This window comes from Dreissena polymorpha, chromosome 6, assembly GCF_020536995.1.
Source record: "Dreissena polymorpha isolate Duluth1 chromosome 6, UMN_Dpol_1.0, whole genome shotgun sequence".
Taxonomy (NCBI): domain Eukaryota; kingdom Metazoa; phylum Mollusca; class Bivalvia; order Myida; family Dreissenidae; genus Dreissena; species Dreissena polymorpha.
In genome coordinates, this window is record NC_068360.1 from 76122050 (window position 1) to 76147080 (window position 25031).

The 25031-nt window shown below is 39.0% G+C and overlaps 1 protein-coding gene across 4 annotated transcripts in view; it reads right to left on the minus strand.

Moving 5' to 3' along the window:
* Window positions 1–25031, minus strand: part of LOC127833605 (retinoblastoma-associated protein-like) — an 82447-nt gene that overhangs the window by 42459 nt on the left and 14957 nt on the right. The window contains exons 5-13 of one of the 4 annotated variants that reach the window (XM_052358961.1): window positions 24383–24421; window positions 22240–22310; window positions 20295–20405; window positions 18847–18944; window positions 16873–16941; window positions 8790–8870; window positions 6301–6329; window positions 2326–2467; window positions 399–572 (exon numbers count right to left, since the gene is read on the minus strand). In XM_052358961.1, coding sequence (XP_052214921.1) covers window positions 399–572; window positions 2326–2467; window positions 6301–6329; window positions 8790–8870; window positions 16873–16941; window positions 18847–18944; window positions 20295–20405; window positions 22240–22310; window positions 24383–24421 — 814 coding nt within the window. Of the gene's footprint in view, window positions 1–398; window positions 573–2325; window positions 2468–6300; window positions 6411–8789; window positions 8871–10265; window positions 10347–13052; window positions 13134–16872; window positions 16942–18846; window positions 18945–20294; window positions 20406–22239; window positions 22311–24382; window positions 24422–25031 lie in introns of all 4 variants that reach the window. The other 3 variants (XM_052358960.1, XM_052358959.1, XM_052358958.1) reach the window with 3 other exon arrangements.

Sequence of the window (25031 nt, forward strand, 5' to 3'; positions counted from 1 at the left end):
TCTATTCCCTTTATCCTACGATCTCTGAATCTCTGCTTAATTTTCCGTATTTCGAATTTGGGACAATTGACACCCCTGATATATATTACATGTATGTCACTACAAGTGCGAGTGTATTTTTCACAATGTTGGTCACAATGTATGTTTGCATTATCTTTTTTATTGACTGGAATATATTAAGAAATAAATGTTTAGATATTTGTAAATTTGTTGCTTTATATATATATATATATATAATATATCTCAGTAATTCGCTTTAAGTACAAAAGATCATTGACTCTCCTGCGTTATTATTATGACTCATACAAATTTGATTTTGACTCTTGAAAATTTGGTCCAAAGAGTCATTGACTCTTGAGATTGGAGGTCTAAGGAAAGCCCTGAATTATTATACTCACAATGTCGAGGAGTCTCTTCATGACCCGGTAGTACAGGTTGGTTGCCTGCCTGTACCGTTGCTCGGCAACTGCACCCTGACCATTACCGGAAGTCTCCAGGTAGTGAGAAAGAAACTTCAGCTTCATCTGTGAAGCTCGATCTGTGATTGACCTCTCAGGGTTGCTGGCACAGTTCTTGGAATGGAAGAAAGTAATATTGAATTATAAGAATACATATACCTGATAAAAAAATTAAATATGTTTAGATACATAAACTGACAAAATAACACAAGTGAAGTAAAGTGACAAGATAAAATCTTATGTGATGAATAAACAAGAGCTGTCTCTATCCGAAGACATATGCCCCAGAAAAACGCTTTTTTCAAAACCTAAACGCAGTAAGTTCAAGGTCAAGGTCAAAGGGGTCAACATTTTTGTGCGTATGGAAAGGCCTTGTCCATACACATGCATACCAAATATGAAGGTTACATCTGAAGTGACATAGAAGTTATGAGCATTTTTCGAAACCTAAACGCACAAGTGTGACAGAAGGACAGACAGACGGACAGTGCGATCACTATATGCCCTCCTTCGGATGCATAAAAATATATAACCTAGACAAATTAAAACAGTGGGATAAATTTAGGAAAACTTCTTTTGTGCAGATTTCAGTTGTCAGAGATAACAGCTGTCATACATTTTGCTAGCAAGTGAGGTGCCATAATATTATTTTGTTGTTACATAATATGCCAATATTATTTAGGGTCTTTCTTTCCCATTTTTTGACACACAAAAAAACAAATATTGGTGGAATGTATAGACAACCAAGCCTCTGGTTCAGGTTTTAAAAGTGAATCTAAATAAACCAACCTTTCTTCAGGAATAACATATTATGCACACAGACACAAAGCAGTGTTTTTCTTCATTCTAAATCAGGTCCCGTAATTGGACCATTCCCAAAATGAGGGGGTCAAAGATCGCTTCAAAAAGATGGGAAATTCGCCCTAATCAAACCTATTAGTGTTTCCTGAGCAGCTGTAGGCGGTCCGTGTTGACAAAGATCAGGTTCTTAAATATTTGTGAAACTTTAAAGTTACCTTGTTTTTTCTTTCCCTTTTTTGTATACAAACAAGAGATGTGTTTGTCAGAAACACAATGCACCCTACTGCACCGCTTTGATTTTGTTTCTTTGACCTTTGACCTTGAAGGATGACCTTGACCTTTCAGCATTCAAAATTTGCAGCTCCATGAGATGCACATGCATGCCAAATATCAAGTTGCTATCTGAAGGGACATAGAAGTTATGAGCATTTTTGGAAACCTAAACGTGAAGCCTAAACGCAAAGTGTGATGGAAGGACGGACGGTCTGATCACTATATGCCTTCCTTCAGGGGCATAAAAAGACAAATATTAGGGTGATATTCAGACTACCAGGCCAGCGGTTCACTTGTATATCCGGAAATTAATAAACCTAACTAAATGACATAACATGTTCACCAAAAATGGCATTGATCTCTACACTCCATGCTCATACATAAAGTAATTAGTTCCAAACTTATGGGCTTCAAACTTATGGGCTCCAAACTTATGTGCTCCCATTTAATTAGCTCTAAACTTATGGGCTCTAATTTTATGGGCTCCAAACTTATGGGCTCCAAACTTATGGGCTCCAAACTTTTGGGCTCTAAACTTATGGGCTCCAAACTTGTGGGCTCCAAACCCATGGGCACCAAACTTGTGGTCTCTAAACTTATGGGCTCAACACTTATGTGCTCCAAACTTATGGTCTCTAAACTTATGGGCTCCAAACTTAAGGGCTTCAAAATTATGGGCTCCAAAATTAGGGGCTCCAAACTTATGGGCTCCAAACTTATAGGCTCCAAACTTAGGGGCTCCAAACTTATGGACTCCAAACTTATGAACTCTACACACCAGACACCCCCATACCTGGAAATGTTCCCTGAGCGGCTGTAGATGGTCAGTGTTGGTGGAGATGAGGTTTTTCAGTTGCTGTACAGTGTTCATGGCTGCACGCACTGGAGTCACTGGGGTATCCAGGCCATTGTGGGTGGAGCTACCTGATTGCACACTGTCAAACAGAAGTGAAGACACTGAGAAAATTGATACCTAAAATTCAAAGCTAGCATAACATGAAAGTGATTAATTTTTTTAATGAGGCTTACAGAAACAGCTCACACATTTTTCACATGAACAAGACTATTGCCAAGCAATATATGTCCCCTACTGGCTCCACCAGTGTCAGAAATTATTATTTTTCTAAATATTTGTTGCCATAGCAACTAGAATTCTTGATGTAGGAACAAAATTTAAAGACATGCATAATCTCTTGTGCTGCAACAATATGCCAAAAACCGTATTGCAATATATTGTCAGTTCAAAAACCGTATTGCAATTTATTGCAATATATTGCTAACTTGTACTAGAATTATAACTTGCCAGCTAATCACCAAAACCAACTTAATTACATGAACATAACCTTTGTATTGTATGCTTAGGTTCTAGTTATATCCTCTAGGTTGGCGCTAAGGAAAATAATTTAGTAGCCAAATCTAGGGGGGGTCTGTGGTGCATTTTGGGGCTATATCCTGAGCAAAATTAAGGCTTTTTTATTCTGAAATTAGCCCTTTTTTTGCTTGAAGTTTTTTTCTTTGCTGGTGAGCCACTTGCTGGCATTTTGCAGCCGATTTTTTTAGTGATAATGATACATTAACACCCTATCTTTCAGGAAAAGGGGGACTTGATCGCTTCAAACATTTAAAAGAGGGGGACTCAAAGAAAAGATTAATTAACCCACACAAATCTCTTTTAAGAACCAACATTGTATAAACTAGGAATATCTTCAACGTATGTTCATATTGAAACTACCCTGAACTTGTCAGTAAGGGTATCACGTTTACAGATTTTTCTAAACGTTTAAACGAAATGAAATAAACGAAACGTTACCGTTTAAACGGTATCCCTATGTCCGTTTAAAAAGCACCTGTAACATCGCATTTCCAAACTGAAAATCGTAATTATTTCTGGGAGTACTATTCAGTGCATATCCCATTCGCGCAATGACGTCATATTAAAACCATACAATATTATAAAACAGACCATCAGTATCACCACATGTGTATTCGTCATTCTATAAAAACAATTTAAAGAACGTCAAACAGAATGTAAAAGCGATGAAAAATACTGTTTCCGAAAAAGACACTCCGAAAAAAATGCACGTACTTTGCACATGAAATACAATGTGCATATCGTTTGACCGCAGAAAATGAAAAACCAGTTAACAAGCAAAAACGTAATCAATATATAATTTGGTTAAACTATTTCTTTTTAACATGCTACCGCAGTGTTTTACTTTGCTAATCAATCATTTAAAATATTTCAAGATGGTGGCATATGCACTCATTGCCAAGTTGTAAGATTTTCGGAAAGTAGCGAAGATTTTCCCTTAGTTTTTCCGTTCATGTCTGTGCCATCCGCTAACCAATAAGAAGTAAATTACTGCCGAATTCGGTAGCCCGGATTTACCGCAAGTACCCGGATTTCACAGTTCGTCATCGATAAACTTCGTACGGCTAGTCGGCGACGTTATTTGCAAACCAATATTTATTATAGTGATATTGACTGTCGTTTAAACGTTTACTGTTTTGGTAAACGTTTTTGCGCAAAACTCGAAACGCGACCGTTTAAACGTTTAAACTTGATACCCTTACTTGTCAGTTCATAAAAATTAAAGAAATAAATTCCAAAATGTAGTTAACTGTAGAACTTTGAAACTAATTTAAACTGTTAATATACACTGGTTAGATAAGACGTTTCCGATTCTGCATTCGCACTTTTTAAGACAGCCTCCGATCGCGAACCTAACATTTGGTCATTTCCTGAACTTACATTTTTCTGTCCGCTTTCTTTTCTTAAGAATTGTGTTAATTTCTGTTGCTTCGACTTTCCTTTTTCGTTCGAAGCATCCATTTTTCTCGGAATCTGCAACTCACTTTCTAAATCGGTCTTTCAAGTAGCATAGCGACCGTAAAGGGAAGTTACTCTTATCTACTTTTTTGGCCAATCAAAATCGTTGTTTCTTGGGAAATTAGTTTATAGTGGCTATGTCAATGCCATAACTCCGCCCATCTTATTAAATAACAATTCCGTACTGGTCGATTCGATAACGTTGAAACGTAACATCTATAGGTCATTACACAGCACGCTTCAGTGATTCAGTTATCACTTAAATTGCCAAGTAACCAAAATGTTCTAAAAAGTCTGGTTGCAGTGTACGATACCAACTTTTTTTCACATTTCCACAAGCTTCATCTTAAATTTGACAGTATGACATGCAAAAGCAGATCTTGCGGACGTTTATTTAACAGCGCTACTCCGTATAAAAGAGTTTTTAGAATGCTATTTTTATGTAACAATTTATTTTTTGTAAACCCCCATTTGTTTTGTTTACCTTGATATCATTATTTCGAATGTCTTTTTTGGACAAAATGTGGATGCATTTTTGTAGAATTTTCGTACCGGTATGCTGAAAATCGTATCGCAATACAATATGTTGATTGCAGATTGCGTCATATACCCAGCAGTGTCCGACAAATCCATTGACCGGAGCCCGGGGGCTACCGAAATTTATCATCGGGCTACTGAAATTTTCCAGCTGACGCCCGCCGGGCTACTATAAATCTATAAGAGCGGTAGCTCGGTTTATTGACAGACATACATAGAATAAACACGCTGACCATGTGTTTGTACACTGTGTATTGCTTATAATCCGATAACAAAGTGCAATCAATTATCTAATCAGTCACCGATCACTTGCGGTAATGTCGATTGTAAACAGTAACAGTGTATTTTAATCATCCAATCAGAATCAACATTTGTCGTCTGCTTATAATATAATGAGAGCCGGTTGGATAGTTGGCGCACATGATGCAACGTCATTTCGCAATTTGAAATTCTTTGTTAACAGCAACAATGAGTAATAGCGACAACGTTTTTGATGTCATTAAATATCCAAGGACGCCGAACATTAAATAAATCAAAACAATAGCGGATTCTTCAAAATGGTAACGAAACCAAAAATGAATATGAATTTCAACGGTGTGAACGCGGTTAACACCTGCTAATTAGTTTGCATTGTAAATTAATAATTGGATTAATCGATTGTTAATCGATAATCCCATATATGTCCGATTTATTTTTATTTTTAAAACCAAATTATGGGTGGGTAATATAGATGATAAGAGTCATAAACACAAACGTTTGAAATTTTCGAAAGTGTCAAATGAATTTCGGCATATGGTTCTATTCAAAGATATGATGAAATAAGCTCCCTATCAGGACCGTTGTAGTGCAACATACGTAAATCACCTGACACAGTTTGCACGCGTCGGGTACAGCTATTTTAGGTTACAAATTCTACATTAAATAAATGAATTTCTTTGTCCAGATAAAAAAGCGCGTGAAAATTGGCGTGGGTGTATTCATTTGTAAATAAAAATTTCCTAGCGGGTACAATATGGAGATCATTTAATTTCCATTAAAAGTTTCGTTATGAATTTCAACTAAAGTACAGGGGTATCTCGCGAATTATTTGGCATTGACATTTCCTCTTAATAAAATATAATGTAAACACGCTGTATCGTTACCGTTACGCTGTATCAGTTCCTTCATTATTGAAACAATTATTGTATTGTATACTGACTGCACACAAGTGTCGTAACAGTACTTAAAGTCGGATTTTTGGTGGACAGACGGACCGACATGTGCTGGTGGACGGACAGACATGTGCAAAACAATATACCCCCTCTTCGTTCGAAGGGGGGCATAATAATATTTTATGTCAGGATAATAAACAATTTATTGAAAAACAAATGTGTATACCCAAAACCAACAAGGCATCCCTACCGTTGAAAATTGTTAGGCATGAGTGTGGCCTCGTGCTGAAGATACAATAACTCATCCAGGCCCCCGGACTCTTTCTGTCGACTGAGATACTGGTTCTCAAGATACGTGACCTGAATTGAATGATACAGTAACTAGTTAGGTATGAGTGTGGCCTCGTGCTGAAGATACAATAACTCATCCAGGCTGCCGGACTCTTTCTGTTGACTGAGATACTGGTTCTCTAGGTACGTGACCTGAATTGAATGATACAGTAACTAGTAAGGTATGAGTGTGGCCTCGTGCTGAAGATACAATAACTCATCCAGGCCCCCGGACTCTTTCTGTTGACTGAGATACTGGTTCTCTAGGTATGTGACCTGAATTGAATGATACAGTAACTAGTTAGGTTTGAGTGTGGCCTCGTGCTGAAGATACAATAACTCATCCAGGCTGCCGGACTCTTTCTGTTGACTGAGATACTGGTTCTCTAGGTATGTGACCTGAATTGAATGATACAGAAACTAGTTAGGTATGAGTGTGGCCTCGTGCTGAAGATACAATAACTCATCCAGGCTGCCGGACTCTTTCTGTCGACTGAGATACTGGTTCTCTAGGTACGTGACCTGAATTGAATGATACAGTAACTAGTTAGGTATGAGTGTGGCCTCGTGCTGAAGATACAATAACTCATCCAGGCTGCCGGACTCTTTCTGTCGACTGAGATACTGGTTCTCTAGGTATGTGACCTGAATTGAATGATACAGTAACTAGTTAGGCATAAGTGTGGCCTCGTGCTGAAGATACAATAACTCATCCAGGCTGCCAGACTCTTTCTGTCAACTGAGATACTGGTTCTCAAGATACGTGACCTGAATTGAATGATACAGTAACTAGTAAGGTATGAGTGTGGCCTCGTGTTGAAGATACAATAACTCATCCAGGCTGCCAGACTCTTTCTGTCAACTGAGATACTGGTTCTCTAGGTATGTGACCTGAATTGAATGATACAGTAACTAGTAAGGTATGAGTGTGGCCTCGTGCTGAAGATACAATAACTCATCCAGGCTGCCGGACTCTTTCTGTCGACTGAGATACTGGTTCTCTAGGTATGTGACCTGAATTGAATGATACAGTAACTAGTTAGGCATGAGTGTGGCCTCGTGCTGAAGATACAATAACTCATCCAGGCTGCCGGACTCTTTCTGTCGACTGAGATACTGGTTCTCTAGGTATGTGACCTGAATTGAATGATACAGTAACTAGTAAGGTATGAGTGTGGCCTCGTGCTGAAGATACAATAACTCATCCAGGCCCCCGGACTCTTTCTGTCGACTGAGATACCGGTTCTCTAGGTATGTGACCTGAATTGAATGATACAGTAACTAGTTAGGCATAAGTGTGGCCTCGTACTGAAGATACAATAACTCATCCAGGCTGCCGGACTCTTTCTGTTGACTGAGATACTGGTTCTCCAGGTATGTGACCTGAATTGAATGATACAGTAACTAGTTAGGCATAAGTGTGGCTTCGTGCTGAAGATACAATAACTCATCCAGGCTGCCGGACTCTTTCTGTCGACTGAGATACTGGTTCTCCAGGTATGTGACCTGAATTGAATGATACAGTAACTAGTTAGATATGAGTGTGGCCTCGTGCTGAAGATACAATAACTCATCCAGGCTGCCGGACTCTTTCTGTTGACTGAGATACTGGTTCTCTAGGTATGTGACCTGAATTGAATGATACAGTAACTAGTTAGGTATGAGTGTGGACTCGTGTTGAAGATACAATAACTCATCCAGGCTGCCAGACTCTTTCTGTCAACTGAGATACTGGTTCTCTAGGTATGTGACCTGAATTGAATGATACAGTAACTAGTAAGGTATGAGTGTGGCCTCGTGCTGAAGATACAATAACTCATCCAGGCTGCCGGACTCTTTCTGTCGACTGAGATACTGGTTCTCTAGGTATGTGACCTGAATTGAATGATACAGTAACTAGTTAGGCATGAGTGTGGCCTCGTGCTGAAGATACAATAACTCATCCAGGCCCCCGGACTCTTTCTGTCGACTGAGATACCGGTTCTCTAGGTATGTGACCTGAATTGAATGATACAGTAACTAGTTAGGTATGAGTGTGGCCTCGTGCTGAAGATACAATAACTCATCCAGGCTGCCGGACTCTTTCTGTCGACTGAGATACTGGTTCTCTAGGTACGTGACCTGAATTGAATGATACAGTAACTAGTAAGGCATAAGTGTGGCCTCGTGCTGAACATACAATAACTCAACCAGGCTGCCGGACTCTTTCTGTCGACTGAGATACTGGTTCTCTAGGTACGTGACCTGAATTGAATGATACAGTAACTAGTTAGTTATGAGTGTGGCCTCGTGCTGAAGATACAATAACTCATCCAGGCTGCCGGACTCTTTCTGTCGACTGAGATACTGGTTCTCTAGGTACGTGACCTGAATTGAATGATACAGTAACTAGTAAGGTATGAGTGTGGCCTCGTGCTGAAGATACAATAACTCATCCAGGCTGCCAGACTCTTTCTGTCGACTGAGATACTGGTTCTCTAGGTATGTGACCTGAATTGAATGATACAGTAACTAGTTAGGCATGAGTGTGGCCTCGTGCTGAAGATACAATAACTCATCCAGGCTGCCGGACTCTTTCTGTCGACTGAAATACTGGTTCTCTAGGTACGTGACCTGAATTGAATGATACAGTAACTAGTAAGGTATGAGTGTGGCCTCGTGCTGAAGATACAATAACTCATCCAGGCTGCCGGACTCTTTCTGTCGACTGAGATACCGGTTCTCTAGGTATGTGACCTGAATTGAATGATACAGTAACTAGTTAGGCATAAGTGTGGCCTCGTACTGAAGATACAATAACTCATCCAGGCTGCCGGACTCTTTCTGTTGACTGAGATACTGGTTCTCCAGGTATGTGACCTGAATTGAATGATACAGTAACTAGTTAGGCATAAGTGTGGCTTCGTGCTGAAGATACAATAACTCATCCAGGCTGCCGGACTCTTTCTGTCGACTGAGATACTGGTTCTCCAGGTATGTGACCTGAATTGAATGATACAGTAACTAGTTAGATATGAGTGTGGCCTCGTGCTGAAGATACAATAACTCATCCAGGCTGCCGGACTCTTTCTGTTGACTGAGATACTGGTTCTCTAGGTATGTGACCTGAATTGAATGATACAGTAACTAGTTAGGTATGAGTGTGGACTCGTGTTGAAGATACAATAACTCATCCAGGCTGCCAGACTCTTTCTGTCAACTGAGATACTGGTTCTCTAGGTATGTGACCTGAATTGAATGATACAGTAACTAGTAAGGTATGAGTGTGGCCTCGTGCTGAAGATACAATAACTCATCCAGGCTGCCGGACTCTTTCTGTCGACTGAGATACTGGTTCTCTAGGTATGTGACCTGAATTGAATGATACAGTAACTAGTTAGGCATGAGTGTGGCCTCGTGCTGAAGATACAATAACTCATCCAGGCCCCCGGACTCTTTCTGTCGACTGAGATACCGGTTCTCTAGGTATGTGACCTGAATTGAATGATACAGTAACTAGTTAGGTATGAGTGTGGCCTCGTGCTGAAGATACAATAACTCATCCAGGCTGCCGGACTCTTTCTGTCGACTGAGATACTGGTTCTCTAGGTACGTGACCTGAATTGAATGATACAGTAACTAGTAAGGCATAAGTGTGGCCTCGTGCTGAACATACAATAACTCAACCAGGCTGCCGGACTCTTTCTGTCGACTGAGATACTGGTTCTCTAGGTACGTGACCTGAATTGAATGATACAGTAACTAGTTAGTTATGAGTGTGGCCTCGTGCTGAAGATACAATAACTCATCCAGGCTGCCGGACTCTTTCTGTCGACTGAGATACTGGTTCTCTAGGTACGTGACCTGAATTGAATGATACAGTAACTAGTTAGGTATGAGTGTGGCCTCGTGCTGAAGATACAATAACTCATCCAGGCTGCCAGACTCTTTCTGTCGACTGAGATACTGGTTCTCTAGGTATGTGACCTGAATTGAATGATACAGTAACTAGTTAGGTATGAGTGTGGCCTCGTGCTGAAGATACAATAACTCATCCAGGCTGCCGGACTCTTTCTGTCGACTGAAATACTGGTTCTCTAGGTACGTGACCTGAATTGAATGATACAGTAACTAGTTAGGTATGAGTGTGGCTTGTGCTGAAGATACAATAACTCATCCAGGCTGCCGGACTCTTTCTGTCGACTGAGATACTGGTTCTCTAGGTACGTGACCTGAATTGAATGATACAGTAACTAGTAAGGCATAAGTGTGGCCTCGTGCTGAAGATACAATAACTCATCCAGGCCCCCAGACTCTTTCTGTCGACTGAGATACTGGTTCTCTAGGTACGTGACCTGAATTGAATGATACAGTAACTAGTTAGGTATGAGTGTGGCCTCGTGCTGAAGATACAATAACTCATCCAGGCTGCTGGACTCTTTCTGTCGACTGAGATACTGGTTCTCTAGGTACGTGACCTGAATTGAATGATACAGTAACTAGTTAGGTATGAGTGTGGCCTCGTGCTGAAGATACAATAACTCATCCAGGCTGCCGGACTCTTTCTGTCAACTGAAATACTGGTTCTCTAGGTACGTGACCTGAATTGAATGATACAGTAACTAGTTAGGTATGAGTGTGGCCTCGTGCTGAACATACAATAACTCATCCAGGCTGCCGGACTCTTTCTGTCGACTGAAATACTGGTTCTCTAGGTACGTGACCTGAATTGAATGATACAGTAACTAGTTAGGTATGAGTGTGGCCTCGTGCTGAAGATACAATAACTCATCCAGGCTGCCGGACTCTTTCTGTTGACTGAGATACTGGTTCTCTAGGTACGTGACCTGAATTGAATGATACAGTAACTAGTTAGGTATGAGTGTGGCCTCGTGCTGAAGATACAATAACTCATGCAGGCTGCCGGACTCTTTCTGTCGACTGAGATACTGGTTCTCTATGTACGTGACCTGAATTGAATGATACAGTAACTAGTAAGGCATAAGTGTGGCCTCGTGCTGAAGATACAATAACTCATCCAGGCTGCCGGACTCTTTCTGTCGACTGAGATACTGGTTCTCTAGGTATGTGACCTGAATTGAATGATACAGTAACTAGTTAGGTATGAGTGTGGCCTCGTGCTGAAGATACAATAACTCATCCAGGCTGCCGGACTCTTTCTGTCGACTGTTATCAGGGTTTGTAATGGACTTGAAGTCCCAATCCTGAAAATCAGCCGGGGTCCAGGGGCTGCAAGCCCCGGCGGGGTCTAGGGATGGAACCCCTTGTAGGGGGTTCAGGGTGGCGTAGCCCCCCGAAGCAAAATAATTTTGAGCCTTTGAGGACTTAAAAAGTGCATCCTTGTTATGTCAAATTGTGTTTTATTGTTAAGGTAAATGTATTGACTGACAGACTAAAACTTGACCTTGCTTTGGTCATTAGAAGCCTTTTTTTCCATGTTGTCACTTACAGGGCTCAACATTAACCTAAAAACCAACTTAGTACTTAGAAAATCTACTTGCCCTCAACGAAAAGCCACTTGCCTAAACATAAAATATCACATTAACTGTAAACCTCTTTTTTTATAAAGATCAAAATGATACACCACAAAACCTTTTTTTATTTTTGCTAATTTAACAAAATGATAACAGCAAATTAAGTCTAATCTAAGTCTAAATGTAGATTTGTGCCAATGTTTGACTTACAGTTACTTGTAAAGCCGAAGCTAAATAAACTAGACATTTCTCGTCTGCTAACAGTACTGTAAACAACACCTGAACCGTAACAAAAATGTGAATTGACGTAAAGCAAAAGATTGTTGAAAATGTATGTTGCAAAATATAAAATATATATATACGGAAGCTAGATCTATATAATTTTAGTAGTTTTCTGCGTGACTGAAAACACCAACGATGTTATTTGTGACTGAAAAGTAAAGAAAAAGATAAACACAATTGCATTTGAAAGCCGATGTTTGGAATCCCAAGCCATTTACGGCGTTCCTAAAAATAGGTTTGGAAATCCATGCGCACCATGCGTAGTTAGTTTTGATTTCCGCAAACAACAAACCCCGAGAAAATTCGTGCATTAGGCAAATCGTCCGTGATTATTTGTACTATTTAACCACATACACACAAGATTTTCGTTGTTCTTTTTTGCACTTGATTTAGCAGAATACTTTTAAACAAAAGAAGCTCCGGAAATAACTGGCCAATCAATTTATTGCTTTAAGACATACGGTATCATACGAATAGTAAATGATGCAAACGATTGGCAGCCGGACTTTTACGTTTCTGCCGAATTCGACACGGTCCGGCTTAATCGCAAGTACCCGGATTTTCGCGGATCGTCACCAAAATACTTTGTACAGAGACTTTTTTTGCACCCAAACCCCCCTCAACCCCCTGAAAAAAACTCCTCGGATTTACGCCGATCTCAAAACTGGTCCGGGAGCCTCCAAATCCGGATTTCCGGATTATTCCGGAATTTTACAACCTCTGTGTTATACTGGTTCTCTAGGTATGTGACCTGAATTGAATGATACAGTAACTAGTTAGGTTTGAGTGTGGCCTCGTGCTGAAGATACAATAACTCATCCAGGCTGCCGGACTCTTTCTGTTGACTGAGATACTGGTTCTCTAGGTACGTGACCTGAATTGAATGATACAGTAACTAGTTAGGTATGAGTGTGGCCTCGTGCTGAAGATACAATAACTCATCCAGGCTGCCAGACTCTTTCTGTCGACTGAGATACTGGTTCTCTAGGTATGTGACCTGAATTGAATGATACAGTAACTAGTAAGTGTGGCCTCGTGCTGAAGATACAATAACTCATCCAGGCTGCCGGACTCTTTCTGTCGACTGAGATACTGGTTCTCTAGGTACGTGACCTGAATTGAATGATACAGTAACTAGTTAGGTATGAGTGTGGCCTCGTGCTGAAGATACAATAACTCATCCAGGCTGCCGGACTCTTTCTGTCGACTGAGATACTGGTTCTCCAGGTATGTGACCTGAATTGAATGATACAGTAACTAGTTAGGCATGAGTGTGGCCTCGTGCTGAAGATACAATAACTCATCCAGGCTGCCAGACTCTTTCTGTCGACTGAGATACTGGTTCTCTAGGTATGTGACCTGAATTGAATGATACAGTAACTAGTTAGGCATAAGTGTGGCCTCGTGCTGAAGATACAATAACTCATCCAGGCTGCCAGACTCTTTCTGTCAACTGAGATACTGGTTCTCAAGATACGTGACCTGAATTGAATGATACAGTAACTAGTAAGGTATGAGTGTGGCCTCGTGCTGAAGATACAATAACTCATCCAGGCTGCCGGACTCTTTCTGTCGACTGAGATACTGGTTCTCCAGGTATGTGACCTGAATTGAATGATACAGTAACTAGTTAGGCATAAGTGTGGCCTCGTGCTGAAGATACAATAACTCATCCAGGCTGCCGGACTCTTTCTGTCGACTGAGATACTGGTTCTCTAGGTACTTGACCTGAATTGAATGATACAGTAACTAGTTAGGTATGAGTGTGGCCTCGTGCTGAAGATACAATAACTCATCCAGGCTGCCGGACTCTTTCTGTTGACTGAGATACTGGTTCTCTAGGTATGTGACCTGAATTGAATGATACAGTAACTAGTTAGGTATGAGTGTGGCCTCGTGCTGAAGATACAATAACTCATCCAGGCTGCCGGACTCTTTCTGTTGACTGAGATACTGGTTCTCTAGGTATGTGACCTGAATTGAATGATACAGTAACTAGTTAGGTATGAGTGTGGCCTCGTGCTGAAGATACAATAACTCATCCAGGCTGCCGGACTCTTTCTGTCGACTGAGATACTGGTTCTCTAGGTACGTGACCTGAATTGAATGATACAGTAACTAGTTAGGCATAAGTGTGGCCTCGTGCTGAAGATACAATAACTCATCAAGGCTGCCGGACTCTTTCTGTCGACTGAGATACTGGTTCTCTAGGTATGTGACCTGAATTGAATGATACAGTAACTAGTTAGGCATAAGTGTGGCCTCGTGCTGAAGATACAATAACTCATCCAGGCCCCCAGACTCTTTCTGTCGACTGAGATACTGGTTCTCTAGGTACGTGACCTGAATTGAATGATACAGTAACTAGTAAGGTATGAGTGTGGCCTCGTGCTGAAGATACAATAACTCATCCAGGCTGCCGGACTCTTTCTGTCGACTGAGATACTGGTTCTCTAGGTACGTGACCTGAATTGAATGATACAGTAACTAGTTAGGCATGAGTGTGGCCTCCTGCTGAAGATACAATAACTCATGCAGGCTGCCGGACTCTTTCTGTCGACTGAGATACTGGTTCTCTAGGTACGTGACCTGAATTGAATGATACAGTAACTAGTAAGGCATAAGTGTGGCCTCGTGCTGAAGATACAATAACTCATCCAGGCTGCCGGACTCTTTCTGTTGACTGAAATACTGGTTCTCTAGGTACGTGACCTGAATTGAATGATACAGTAACTAGTAAGGTATGAGTGTGGCCTCGTGCTGAAGATACAATAACTCATCCAGGCTGCCGGACTCTTTCTGTCGACTGAGATACTGGTTCTCTAGGTACGTGACCTGAATTGAATGATACAGTAACTAGTTAGGTATGAGTGTGGCCTCGTGCTGAAGATACAATAACTCATCCAGGCTGCCGGACTCTTTCTGTCGACTGAGATACTGGTTCTCTAGGTACGTGACCTGAATTGAATGATACAGAAACTAGTTAGGTATGAGTGTGGCCTCGTGCTGAAGATACAATAACTCATCCAGGCTGCCGGACTCTTTCTGTCGACTGAAATACTGGTTCTCTAGGTACGTGACCTGAATTGAATGATACAGTAACTAGTTAGGTATGAGTGTGGCCTCGTGCTGAAGATACAATAACTCATCCAGGCTGCCGGACTCTTTCTGTCGACTGAAATACTGGTTCTCTAGGTATGTGACCTGAATTGAATGATACAGTAACTAGTTAGGCATAAGTGTGGCCTCCTGCTGAAGATACAATAACTCATCAAGGCTGCCGGACTCTTTCTGTCGACTGAGATACTGGTTTTGTCGGAGACGGGTGATGCTCCCCAAAGTTTTTTTTGTCACAATATTGCCATACATATTCAGATAAAAGGAAACAGCTTGAAGGGCATAACTTTGGACAATGGATGGTTTAGCAACTTAAAAATGTCAAAGGGCCATAACTCTCTAAATAAATCATCTAACCAGAACCCACAAATAACATGCGCATTAGGGCTGTCACGATTCACCGGTATACCGGTATATCGCGGTGCATGTCGTGAAAAAAATCGCACCGCGGTACGGCGTTGCCGCACCGGTTTTTTTAATATTATTATATTAGCACAGATATAAATACATTACATAATTATTTTGATATAGATATCATTTTGAAAAAAGTAGAAGCGATTCAAAAGGGCTAAATAAATAATCCGTTAATATTCAGGTCAAGCAAGCGATTCCACTTGTAGATGTTTAACTTTCACGTTTAAAATACGGCGATGTATGGGTCCGTACCTTTTTTGGAATTAGGGACAGATTTCCTTTGCAAATAAGTTCATTATTATCCAAAAGATGTTTATTCTATTTCTCATTTTCGAACTTTAGTATATCGATCGTTCAAAGCATGGCACTTTCGAATCATGTTATCTTAAGATTCTGAATAAGTCGAGGAAGAGTCAGAACGCTACGGATTTTCAATACTGGGCCCGCTGACTCCGCATTTTGAACATGCCCTTGAAGCGTTCGATTTACACAGATCGTAGTCACAGCTATTGTAAACAACATGGCGGACATTTTAGAAAAAGACTCGAATAATAACAATGACTACTTCTATCAAGTTTATTACAGTTTCTTTTACAGTTTCTAGTCATACTATGATACCAGTGTTTTCTGATTATTGATTTTAATAAAGTTTGTAAAACTTGTTATTCTGCTGTTTTCTTCACAGATACATATTCTGTAAAATATCGCGGTACGTACCGCGATACAGTGTTGCCGTACCACGATATACCGCGGTACGCTCACAGCGTATCGTGACAGCCCTAATGCGCATCCCCTCAAGGTAGTTAAGCTTCCCATAAAGCTTCATTAAATTCCAGTCAGTAGTTGGGGGGACAAGAATTGCACTATATGTACAGTTTATAGAAAATTTCAAAGGGTCATAACTCCGAAAAAATCATCCGACCAGAACCGGCTGATAACATGCACATCTCCTTTTGGTAGTGAAGTTTTATTGAATTCCGGTCATTAATTGCTGAGAAATAGCCCGAACAAAAATTGTGCACGGACTGACACACGCACGGACAGACGAAGCGGCGACTATATGCTCCCCCCAAAAATTTTGGGGGAGCATAAAAATTAGTGCAATTAGGAAGCAAACTATTGTGCTTAAAAGACTACGTCTAATTCAGTGTCTACAAATTAATTACAATATTACAGTATCCAGTGAACTGCACTCTTGTACTTACATCCAGGTTTCCATTTGCTGCCTTCAAACTCTCAAAGTAGGTCTGGGTGGTAGTCTGCATAGCCTGCAGCTGAATCATGTAACGTACTGGCATGAACACAGATGCAAACATCAGAGGTGTGAGTACAAATGTGAACACACAAGTAAACACTGATCTGAAGATGCAAGTAAAAAATGATGTGGACCCATAAAAAATAGTGATGTGAACACACAAGTAAACACTGATGAGAACACTCAAGTAATAACTGATGTGAACACTCAAGTAAACACTGACGTGAACACACAATAAATCACTGATGTGAACACTCACATAATTACTGATGTGAAAAAGCAAAAAACACTGATGTGAACATACAAGTAAACACTGATGTGAACACTCAAGTAAAACAAGGACAGTGTGTTTTTCTTCATTCAAATTTGGGTTCCGTAATTGGTAATAAATTTGAAAGCACTTTGTAGCAAAACAACAATCATTTCCCAATTTTGGTCAAAACACCGCAAATTTTTCCAATCCAAAGGGACCCGGCCCCATTCCCAAAATGGTGGAGAAAAAAACACTGACTGATATGAACACTAAAGTTAATCACTGATGTGAACACACAATTAAATACTGGTGTGAATATCCATGTAAACACTGATGTAAACATACCAGTAAACAATTATGTGAACACACAAGTAAACACTGATGCAAACACCCAAGTAATACTGATGTGAATAGCCAAGTAAAGACTGATGTGAACATGCAAGTAAACACTGATGTGAACATGCAAGTAAACACTGATGTGAATTGGCCAGTAAATACTGATGTGAAGATCCAATTTTACGCTATATGTGAACACTGATGTGAATATCAAAGTTAACACTGTTGTGACCACCCAAGTAAACACTGATGTAAACACCCAAGTTAACACTGTTGTAAACATGCAAAGTAAACACTGATGTGAACACCATCTTTAACACTGATGTGAACACCAACTTTAACACTGATGTAAATAGCCAAGTAAACACTAATGTGAAGATGCAAGTAAACATGTATGTGAACATCTAAGTAAACACTGATGTGAACAGACAAGTAAACACTGATGTGAACACCCATGAAAATAGTGATGTGAACATCAGTGCTGTGAATATTAATGTGAGGATCCATGTGAACACTGTTGTGAACACCAGTGTGAGTATTGGTGTGAAAACAATGAAAATGTGTTTGCTAAACACCCAAGTGACTACTAATGTGAACACCCATTTAACGAGAGCTGTCACCATAGGATAACTTATGCCCAGATATAAATAGAAGTTATGAGCTTTTTTCAAAACCTAAACGCAGATTTCGAAACCTAAACGCGGACCCTAAGTTCAAGGTCAAGGTCACAGGGTTCAAAGTTTGTGTGCGTATGGAAAGGCCTTGTCCATATACACATGCATGCCAAATATGAAATTGCTATCTGAAGCGACATTGAAGTTATGAGCATTTTTTTAAACCTAAACGCAAAGTGTGACGGACAGACGGACGGACAGTCCGATCACTATATGCCCTCCTTTGGGAGCATAAAAACTGATTGAGACATCATGTGAATACTGATGTCAGCAGCCATGTCAAAACTGATGTGTATTACACAATTACACATGTGAATATTGACATGTACATTAATGCAACTGCTAATTTTAAACCATAGTGAACATTCAAATTTTGACGTCAAATAAAGTTTCCCCCCTAATAATAGTCATACTCGCGTTAAAATTAGAGCAAACTTGTCGCTTGCAGGCATTTTAATGTAATTAACTTCTACAAAAATATGATTATTACAGTGTTTTATTGTAAAAATATGCTTACATTCTATCATTCACTGTGTTTTCTAAAACCATACTCAAACATTATTTTCTGCAGTTCTTCTAAGATTTGTAAAAAAAAATTAGTGTCTGCATGGTTTCACATCATGCCTTACAAAAGCATGTTTACTAATAACTGCTAGCTTACCTCGTCTAAACTTGTGTGGAATTTCTCTGCCAGCCTCTGCACAAAGTTGAGACTTGGAGAGCTCCCTCCTATGGCACTGTGCTCAAGCTTCAATGAGTCTGAAATACATGTTATCTCACGTTTGAGACACGCCCAGGGAAAACCAGCTTTTATTGATGTGCGTGAAGTGTCATATCAAATTAACCTGCACAGTCAGCACAGGCTTATCTGGTACTACACTTTGCAAATAGACTGGATTTTTATTTTGAAGACTTTAAACTAAAAAGAAAAATTCCATTTAAGCAAAAGTGTTGTCTCTGATAAGCATGTGCAGACGGCAAAGGCTGATATGGGCTTTCACTTTAACCCTTTCAGTGCTGGAACAGAATTTTGAAGGCCTTTGCAAACAGTTTGGATCCAGATGAGACGCCACAGAACGTGGCGTCTTATCAGGATCCAAACTGTTTGCCATTCTGATAGTATTCTTTAAAAAAAAATTGAAGAAAATGCTAATTTTAGAAATTCAGCAGACGACATTTTAGCAGACGACAAATTTCCCAGCATGCAAAGGGTTAACCCTTTCCCACTCAGAAGCAAAGTGAAAATGGCTATGTGCAACAGCATAAAACCAGAACAGCTTGCATGTAACTCGCATTCTGTTCAGGTTTTATGCTGTTAGCTGCTCATCAGTATCTAAGGGTTAGAAATGAAGCTTTTTAAACTTGAATCTAGTAAAAAAGGTCTTTAATTAATTTTAGCTTTCTCAGGGACTACAAATGCCTAAAAATACATATCTAATTGGTAAAGGGTTAAAAATACGTATCAAACTGGAAAACGGTTAAAAATATGTATCTAAGTGGTAAAAGGTTAAAAATTAGTAAGTGGTAACAAATATTTCAAATTATTACATTTAAACAATTCAATTAATTCAAATAAAAATTCAAATATGTTTATAAGATTTTTTAAATGAAATGGATAGCACTTTACTGAACAATTAGTATCAGAGTACTTAGTATATGTACAGTGTACAGTAACTTTCTCTTTCCTTCTCCAAAACAGTATGTAACATGTGCATTAAACAAAGCAATGCCCCATATTTAATAAAGACAACATGCGCATGGACAGAAAATTCATTACACATGTCTATTTTCTTTTTGGTACTTTTTCTAAATCTTTTACCGAAAAGTGTTGATAGACTTGAAAATATACTTTAAACACACTTATTATGCACTGAAGCGTACTTATTTTATAGTAAAGTGTATTTTTCACAAGGAGTTTTACATTTGTAATGCATTTTAGTGTATTAATGCTGACAAAATTCAGGGACAAAAATCTATTCAAAGTGAATTTTGTCTAAATTTTCATGTGTATTAAATGCACACAAAAAGACGAAAATCATTAACTCAATGCAGCTGCTTTCAATTGGCATAAATGCAAATTTAATACACTTCTCTATAAGGTTTCTTTACCAAAGGGTGGGTGTAACAAGAAGGCGGGTGAATCTCTCAGTATAAACTCCAGACAGCACAACAACAGGTGGTAGGTCTGTATCAACTCCTCTGTTCCAGACAGTATGTCATCTGAAAATGATGGCAATGGTCAAAGGTAAGTAGACATATTTTCTGAGGGAATAGGAGGAAGGATTGACCACAGCTAGGGGAGGAAGGATTGACCACAGTTAGGGAGCCCCTGCCTGGGAAATCTGGGCTTAATCCATGAGTGTAAAGTGTCGTCTGCACAGGCTTATCAGATTCGACACTTTGCGTTTTTATGGAATTTTCGTTTAAAGAAGGTCTCATCATAACAAAAATCCTGTTAAGGCGGAAAGTGTCTTCCCTGATTAGAATGTGGGGAAAGTGTCTTCCCTGATTAGAATGTGGGGAAAGTGTCTTCCCTGATTAGAATGTGGGGAAAGTGTCTTCCCTGATTAGAATGTGGGGAAAGTGTCTTCCCTGATAAGAATGTGGGGAAAGTGTCTTCCTTGATTAGAATGTGGGGAAAGTGTCTTCCCTGATTAGAATGTGGGGAAAGTGTCTTCCCTGATTAGAATGTGGGGAAAGTGTCTTCCCTGATTAGAATGTGGGGATTACAAAGGCTAATCTGGAACAACACTTTATGCATTAACCCTTTACATGCTGGGAAATTTGTTATGTGCTAAAATGTCGTCTGCTGAATTTCTAAAATAAGCATTTTGTTCGATTTTTTTCAAAGAATATTATCAGAATAGCAAACAGTTTGGATCCTGATGAGACGCCACGTTCTGTGGCGTCTCATCTGGATCCAAACTGTTTGCAAAGGCCTTCAAAATTCGGTTCCAGCACTGAAAGGGTTAAGCCATTTGTTTCCAAGCTTCAGTATTACTACCATTTCCTCACTGAATGATCAGAAAAAGATTAAAATTGTAAAATATCAAAGTCTAAGGTTACTGTTTTTATGGATTGCCATTATCCTCATTAATATCTACATACCCATGAAGTTTCATGATGGAATCTCGTACATAATCTAAGATATAGCCCTGAAAAGTTACATCATACAAAATAAACCAAAAAGGGCTTAAACTCTTATTTAGGAAAGTGTAGAGTTATGGTTCTCTTGCATTTCACTTCTCCTCATTGATATCTATAAACCCATGAAGTTTCATGTTGAAATCTTACATAGATTCTGAGATATAGCCCTGAAAAGTTATGAAAAATGAGTGACAGAAGGCACCACAAAAGCTTACCACGAGCACATTGTCCTCAGATGAGCAAAGATGACTTCAAAGATGACATGATTTTTTTCAATCTGATAAAATGTCTTATATGAAAATAACTGCAAAGCTACACAAAACAGATTTTTAACCTAAAGGTAAATTTATTAACCACATGCTTTTTCCATATTTTTGTCTAAAAAGAATTAGGGGCGCATAGAATCTGATAGCGCATTATTAACAACATTTTACTGTAGTTTTGTATAACATCAGGTTAATATTATACAGTGCTCCAGCTAGCATTTGAAAAGGGCATGGGGGAAAGGGGAGGGGGCTATTTTTGTCAAAAGGGCACTTTTGAGCGTGCAGTCTTTTGTCAAAAGGACACTTTCGAGCGTGCAGTCTTTTGTCAAGCGGGCACTTTCCAGCATGTGGTTGTATCTGGAATGCTACCTGTTGCATATTAATTTTTATATAATAAATAATTGTTAGAACACATTATTTCCATTGTTATTCAACCATGCAAATAAAATGTCTACAACGAGGTATAAATTAATAACAATGTAATAAGAGATTTATAAGTTCTAATGTCTCCAAAAAAAATGTATTACTTCCCTTATTTTTATAAATACAAGGGCAGGTCCTCAAAAGGGATGGCCGGGATTTTGGAGGGCAGGGAGGGTGCCGTTCCATTTAGGCCTTGCTGGAACACTGATTTTATGTACCTTTTGCATTTAAGAATAGCAGCCAACACAGCTTCTTTGGATCCTGCACAGTTTCTGTTTCATCTACAGACCTAAAATATATAATAACATATTTTCAATCTAATGTGCTGCATTTTTATCTGCCATCATGTTAACCCTTTCCAGCTCAGAAGCAAAGTAAAAATGGCTAAATCAGAGGAGGTAATCATGTGATAGTCAAGATGGCGACGTCCATGCTGAGACATGTATTTTTCGGAATTGTCATACCCTTTATTACTTTTTAAAATAATTTTAATGACGCTCACTTTCCAGCCATATCAGCAAGAAAGTGAACGTTTATTTCATACTTCTATTCATTCTATATCTTGACTTTACTCGCAAAAAAAATTCTGAGCAGGATAAAAAAAATACAGCTCCGTAAAGAAAATTTGTTTAATGAAGTTTAAAGAAGATTGTGCAATAAATGTGCAGGCTTGTCAAAATTGGAAAAAATCTGCCGTTCATACATACAGGCATTTCAGAAAATGTGCCGGTCTGGAGAAAATTTAGCCGGACCGAACAAAACAACATAAAAACAACATATTGGATGTTGTCCATCCAACGAAATATGTAACAGGGCATTTAATTGGTCAAACTATATTTAACTGTCCAATGATATCCATTTAGGCATGATAACAACATAAACTAAAGTAAGAAAAAGTATTGAAAATAAAATTGCGGTTAACAGACACTAACTTGTACAATGTAAAATGATAACATTTTTGGAGACCTATGACAAGTGGATGTTATAAATATATCACTAGAACAATGTTTATAATTAATAATAAACAACCTTTTTAAAGCCATGCTTCATAAAGAAATTAATATTTTAATGTCCTTATCTATTCGAAAAATATGTCAAAGCTATCAAGATCTTTTTTGTTAGAACGCAGTCGCCGATTTTGCGACCGAGTTTAAAGTAGGTGTTGTGTAACCATTTGGATAAGCTAATTGCACGTAACAGACTTATTGCAAACATCAAAACAATGAGCGATTTCATTTTCATGATGTAGTTAGGGGTTTGCTCTTCGAATTTTCAACTTTAAAAAAAATTGATTTGTTTTCATACATTTAGCATTTTGCCGGTCTCCAGGACCGACATTCTTGTTAAACCTGTCAGACCAAATGGAAATCTGCCGGTCAGGACCGGCAGACAGGCAATATCGCCAAGCCTGCATGTGACCTCTATAGTGTTCACAAGCTTCCTCTTAAATTTGAGTTAGTGACCTAGTTTTTAGGTTGTCAACCAGTTTCAATCAAATTACAGGAAAATATGACTTTTTTATGGGCAAATTTAGGAGTATAGAAAATATTTACAAAAAAATGCTGGATTTTCTTGACAGTGTAGTCTTCATTTATATTGGGACAGAGATTTGGATTTTGAAGGTCTGACATTATAATGTATACATGAAACAAAATTTAGTAAAGCTAGTATTTTTCTTCCGTCACCTTATGATTAAAAACTTCGCCAGGCATAAGTTGCCAAACAACTTTTCAAACAAGTAAAACAACACTCCAATCTCTAAAAAAAAATAATTAATGTTCATATGGGATAAACATTAATTTAATGATAAAAATAAAAAATAAAAATAAAGTAAGATATTTCATCAATAAGTTTGAAAAAAAAAGCATTTTGTTTAAAATATGCTGTAACAATTAAAAACTTTCCACACCTTAAGTCCCAGCTCAATCCTGGGAAAGGCAAAAGGTTTATCTTTTTTTCTTGCAAGTTTATTAATGTAAAACTTGTTCCAAAAAATTTGATTACTAAATGTATGTGTTTGCATTTAAAACAAGAGATGTGTTTGTCAGGAACACAATGCCCCCTACTGCGCCCCTTTGATACATGTTTTTTTTACCTTTGACCTTGAAGGATGACCTTGACCTTTCACCACTCAAAATGGGCAGCTCCATGAAATACACATGCATGCCAAATATCAAGTTGCTATGTGAAGGTACATAGAAGTTATGAGCATTTTTCGAAACCTTAACGCGAAACCTAAACGCAAAGTGTGACGGAAAGACGGACAGACGGTCCGATCACTATCCGTCCGTCCGTCCGAAGGAGGGCATAAAAATAATCTGTTCACAACTAAGACATAAAGAGGAAATAAATTCATCCTACTGTTCCTGGTCTTCTTCTCTGAACACAGTGCCCCATTCTCTGAAAGTGAAAAACAACATTCTAATAAGCCTCTGGGAAAACAGGGCGCAATGCATGTGCGTAGTGTCTCCCAAAAGCCTGTGAACTCCAAAGGGAAGATCCTTTCGACTTTTATAGAAATTTTGGCTATAAGAAGCATCTTCTAAACAAAATCCAGTCGAAGCGGAAAATGTTGGCCCTGCAGTCTGCACAGGCTTATCTGAAAGGACACTTTGTGCATGCATTAAGCCTTGTTTCCCCATCACTATTTTGATGGAAACGACAAATGTTTTTGCTGGGTTAGATCTGATGTGTTTCATAACAGTGTCTATTAACATCATACACATCATGGCACTCAGATTATCCTACTAAAAAAATATACCAAACTAGAGGAATTCTGATGCAATACCAGTGTTTTCGCTAGGCCTTAATGTAAGAGTGCCCCAACAGTGTTTTTTCACCATAATGTGGATGGGGTCAGGTCCCTTTGGATTGAGAAAAATTGTCGCGTTTTGACTATAATTGGGTAATTAGTGTTATTGTTGTTTTGGTAATAATGCTTCAAAAATTAAAATAAATGTGTTTACAATATTATATTTGCTAAGGTTCAACTTATACTTGTAGAGCTGGA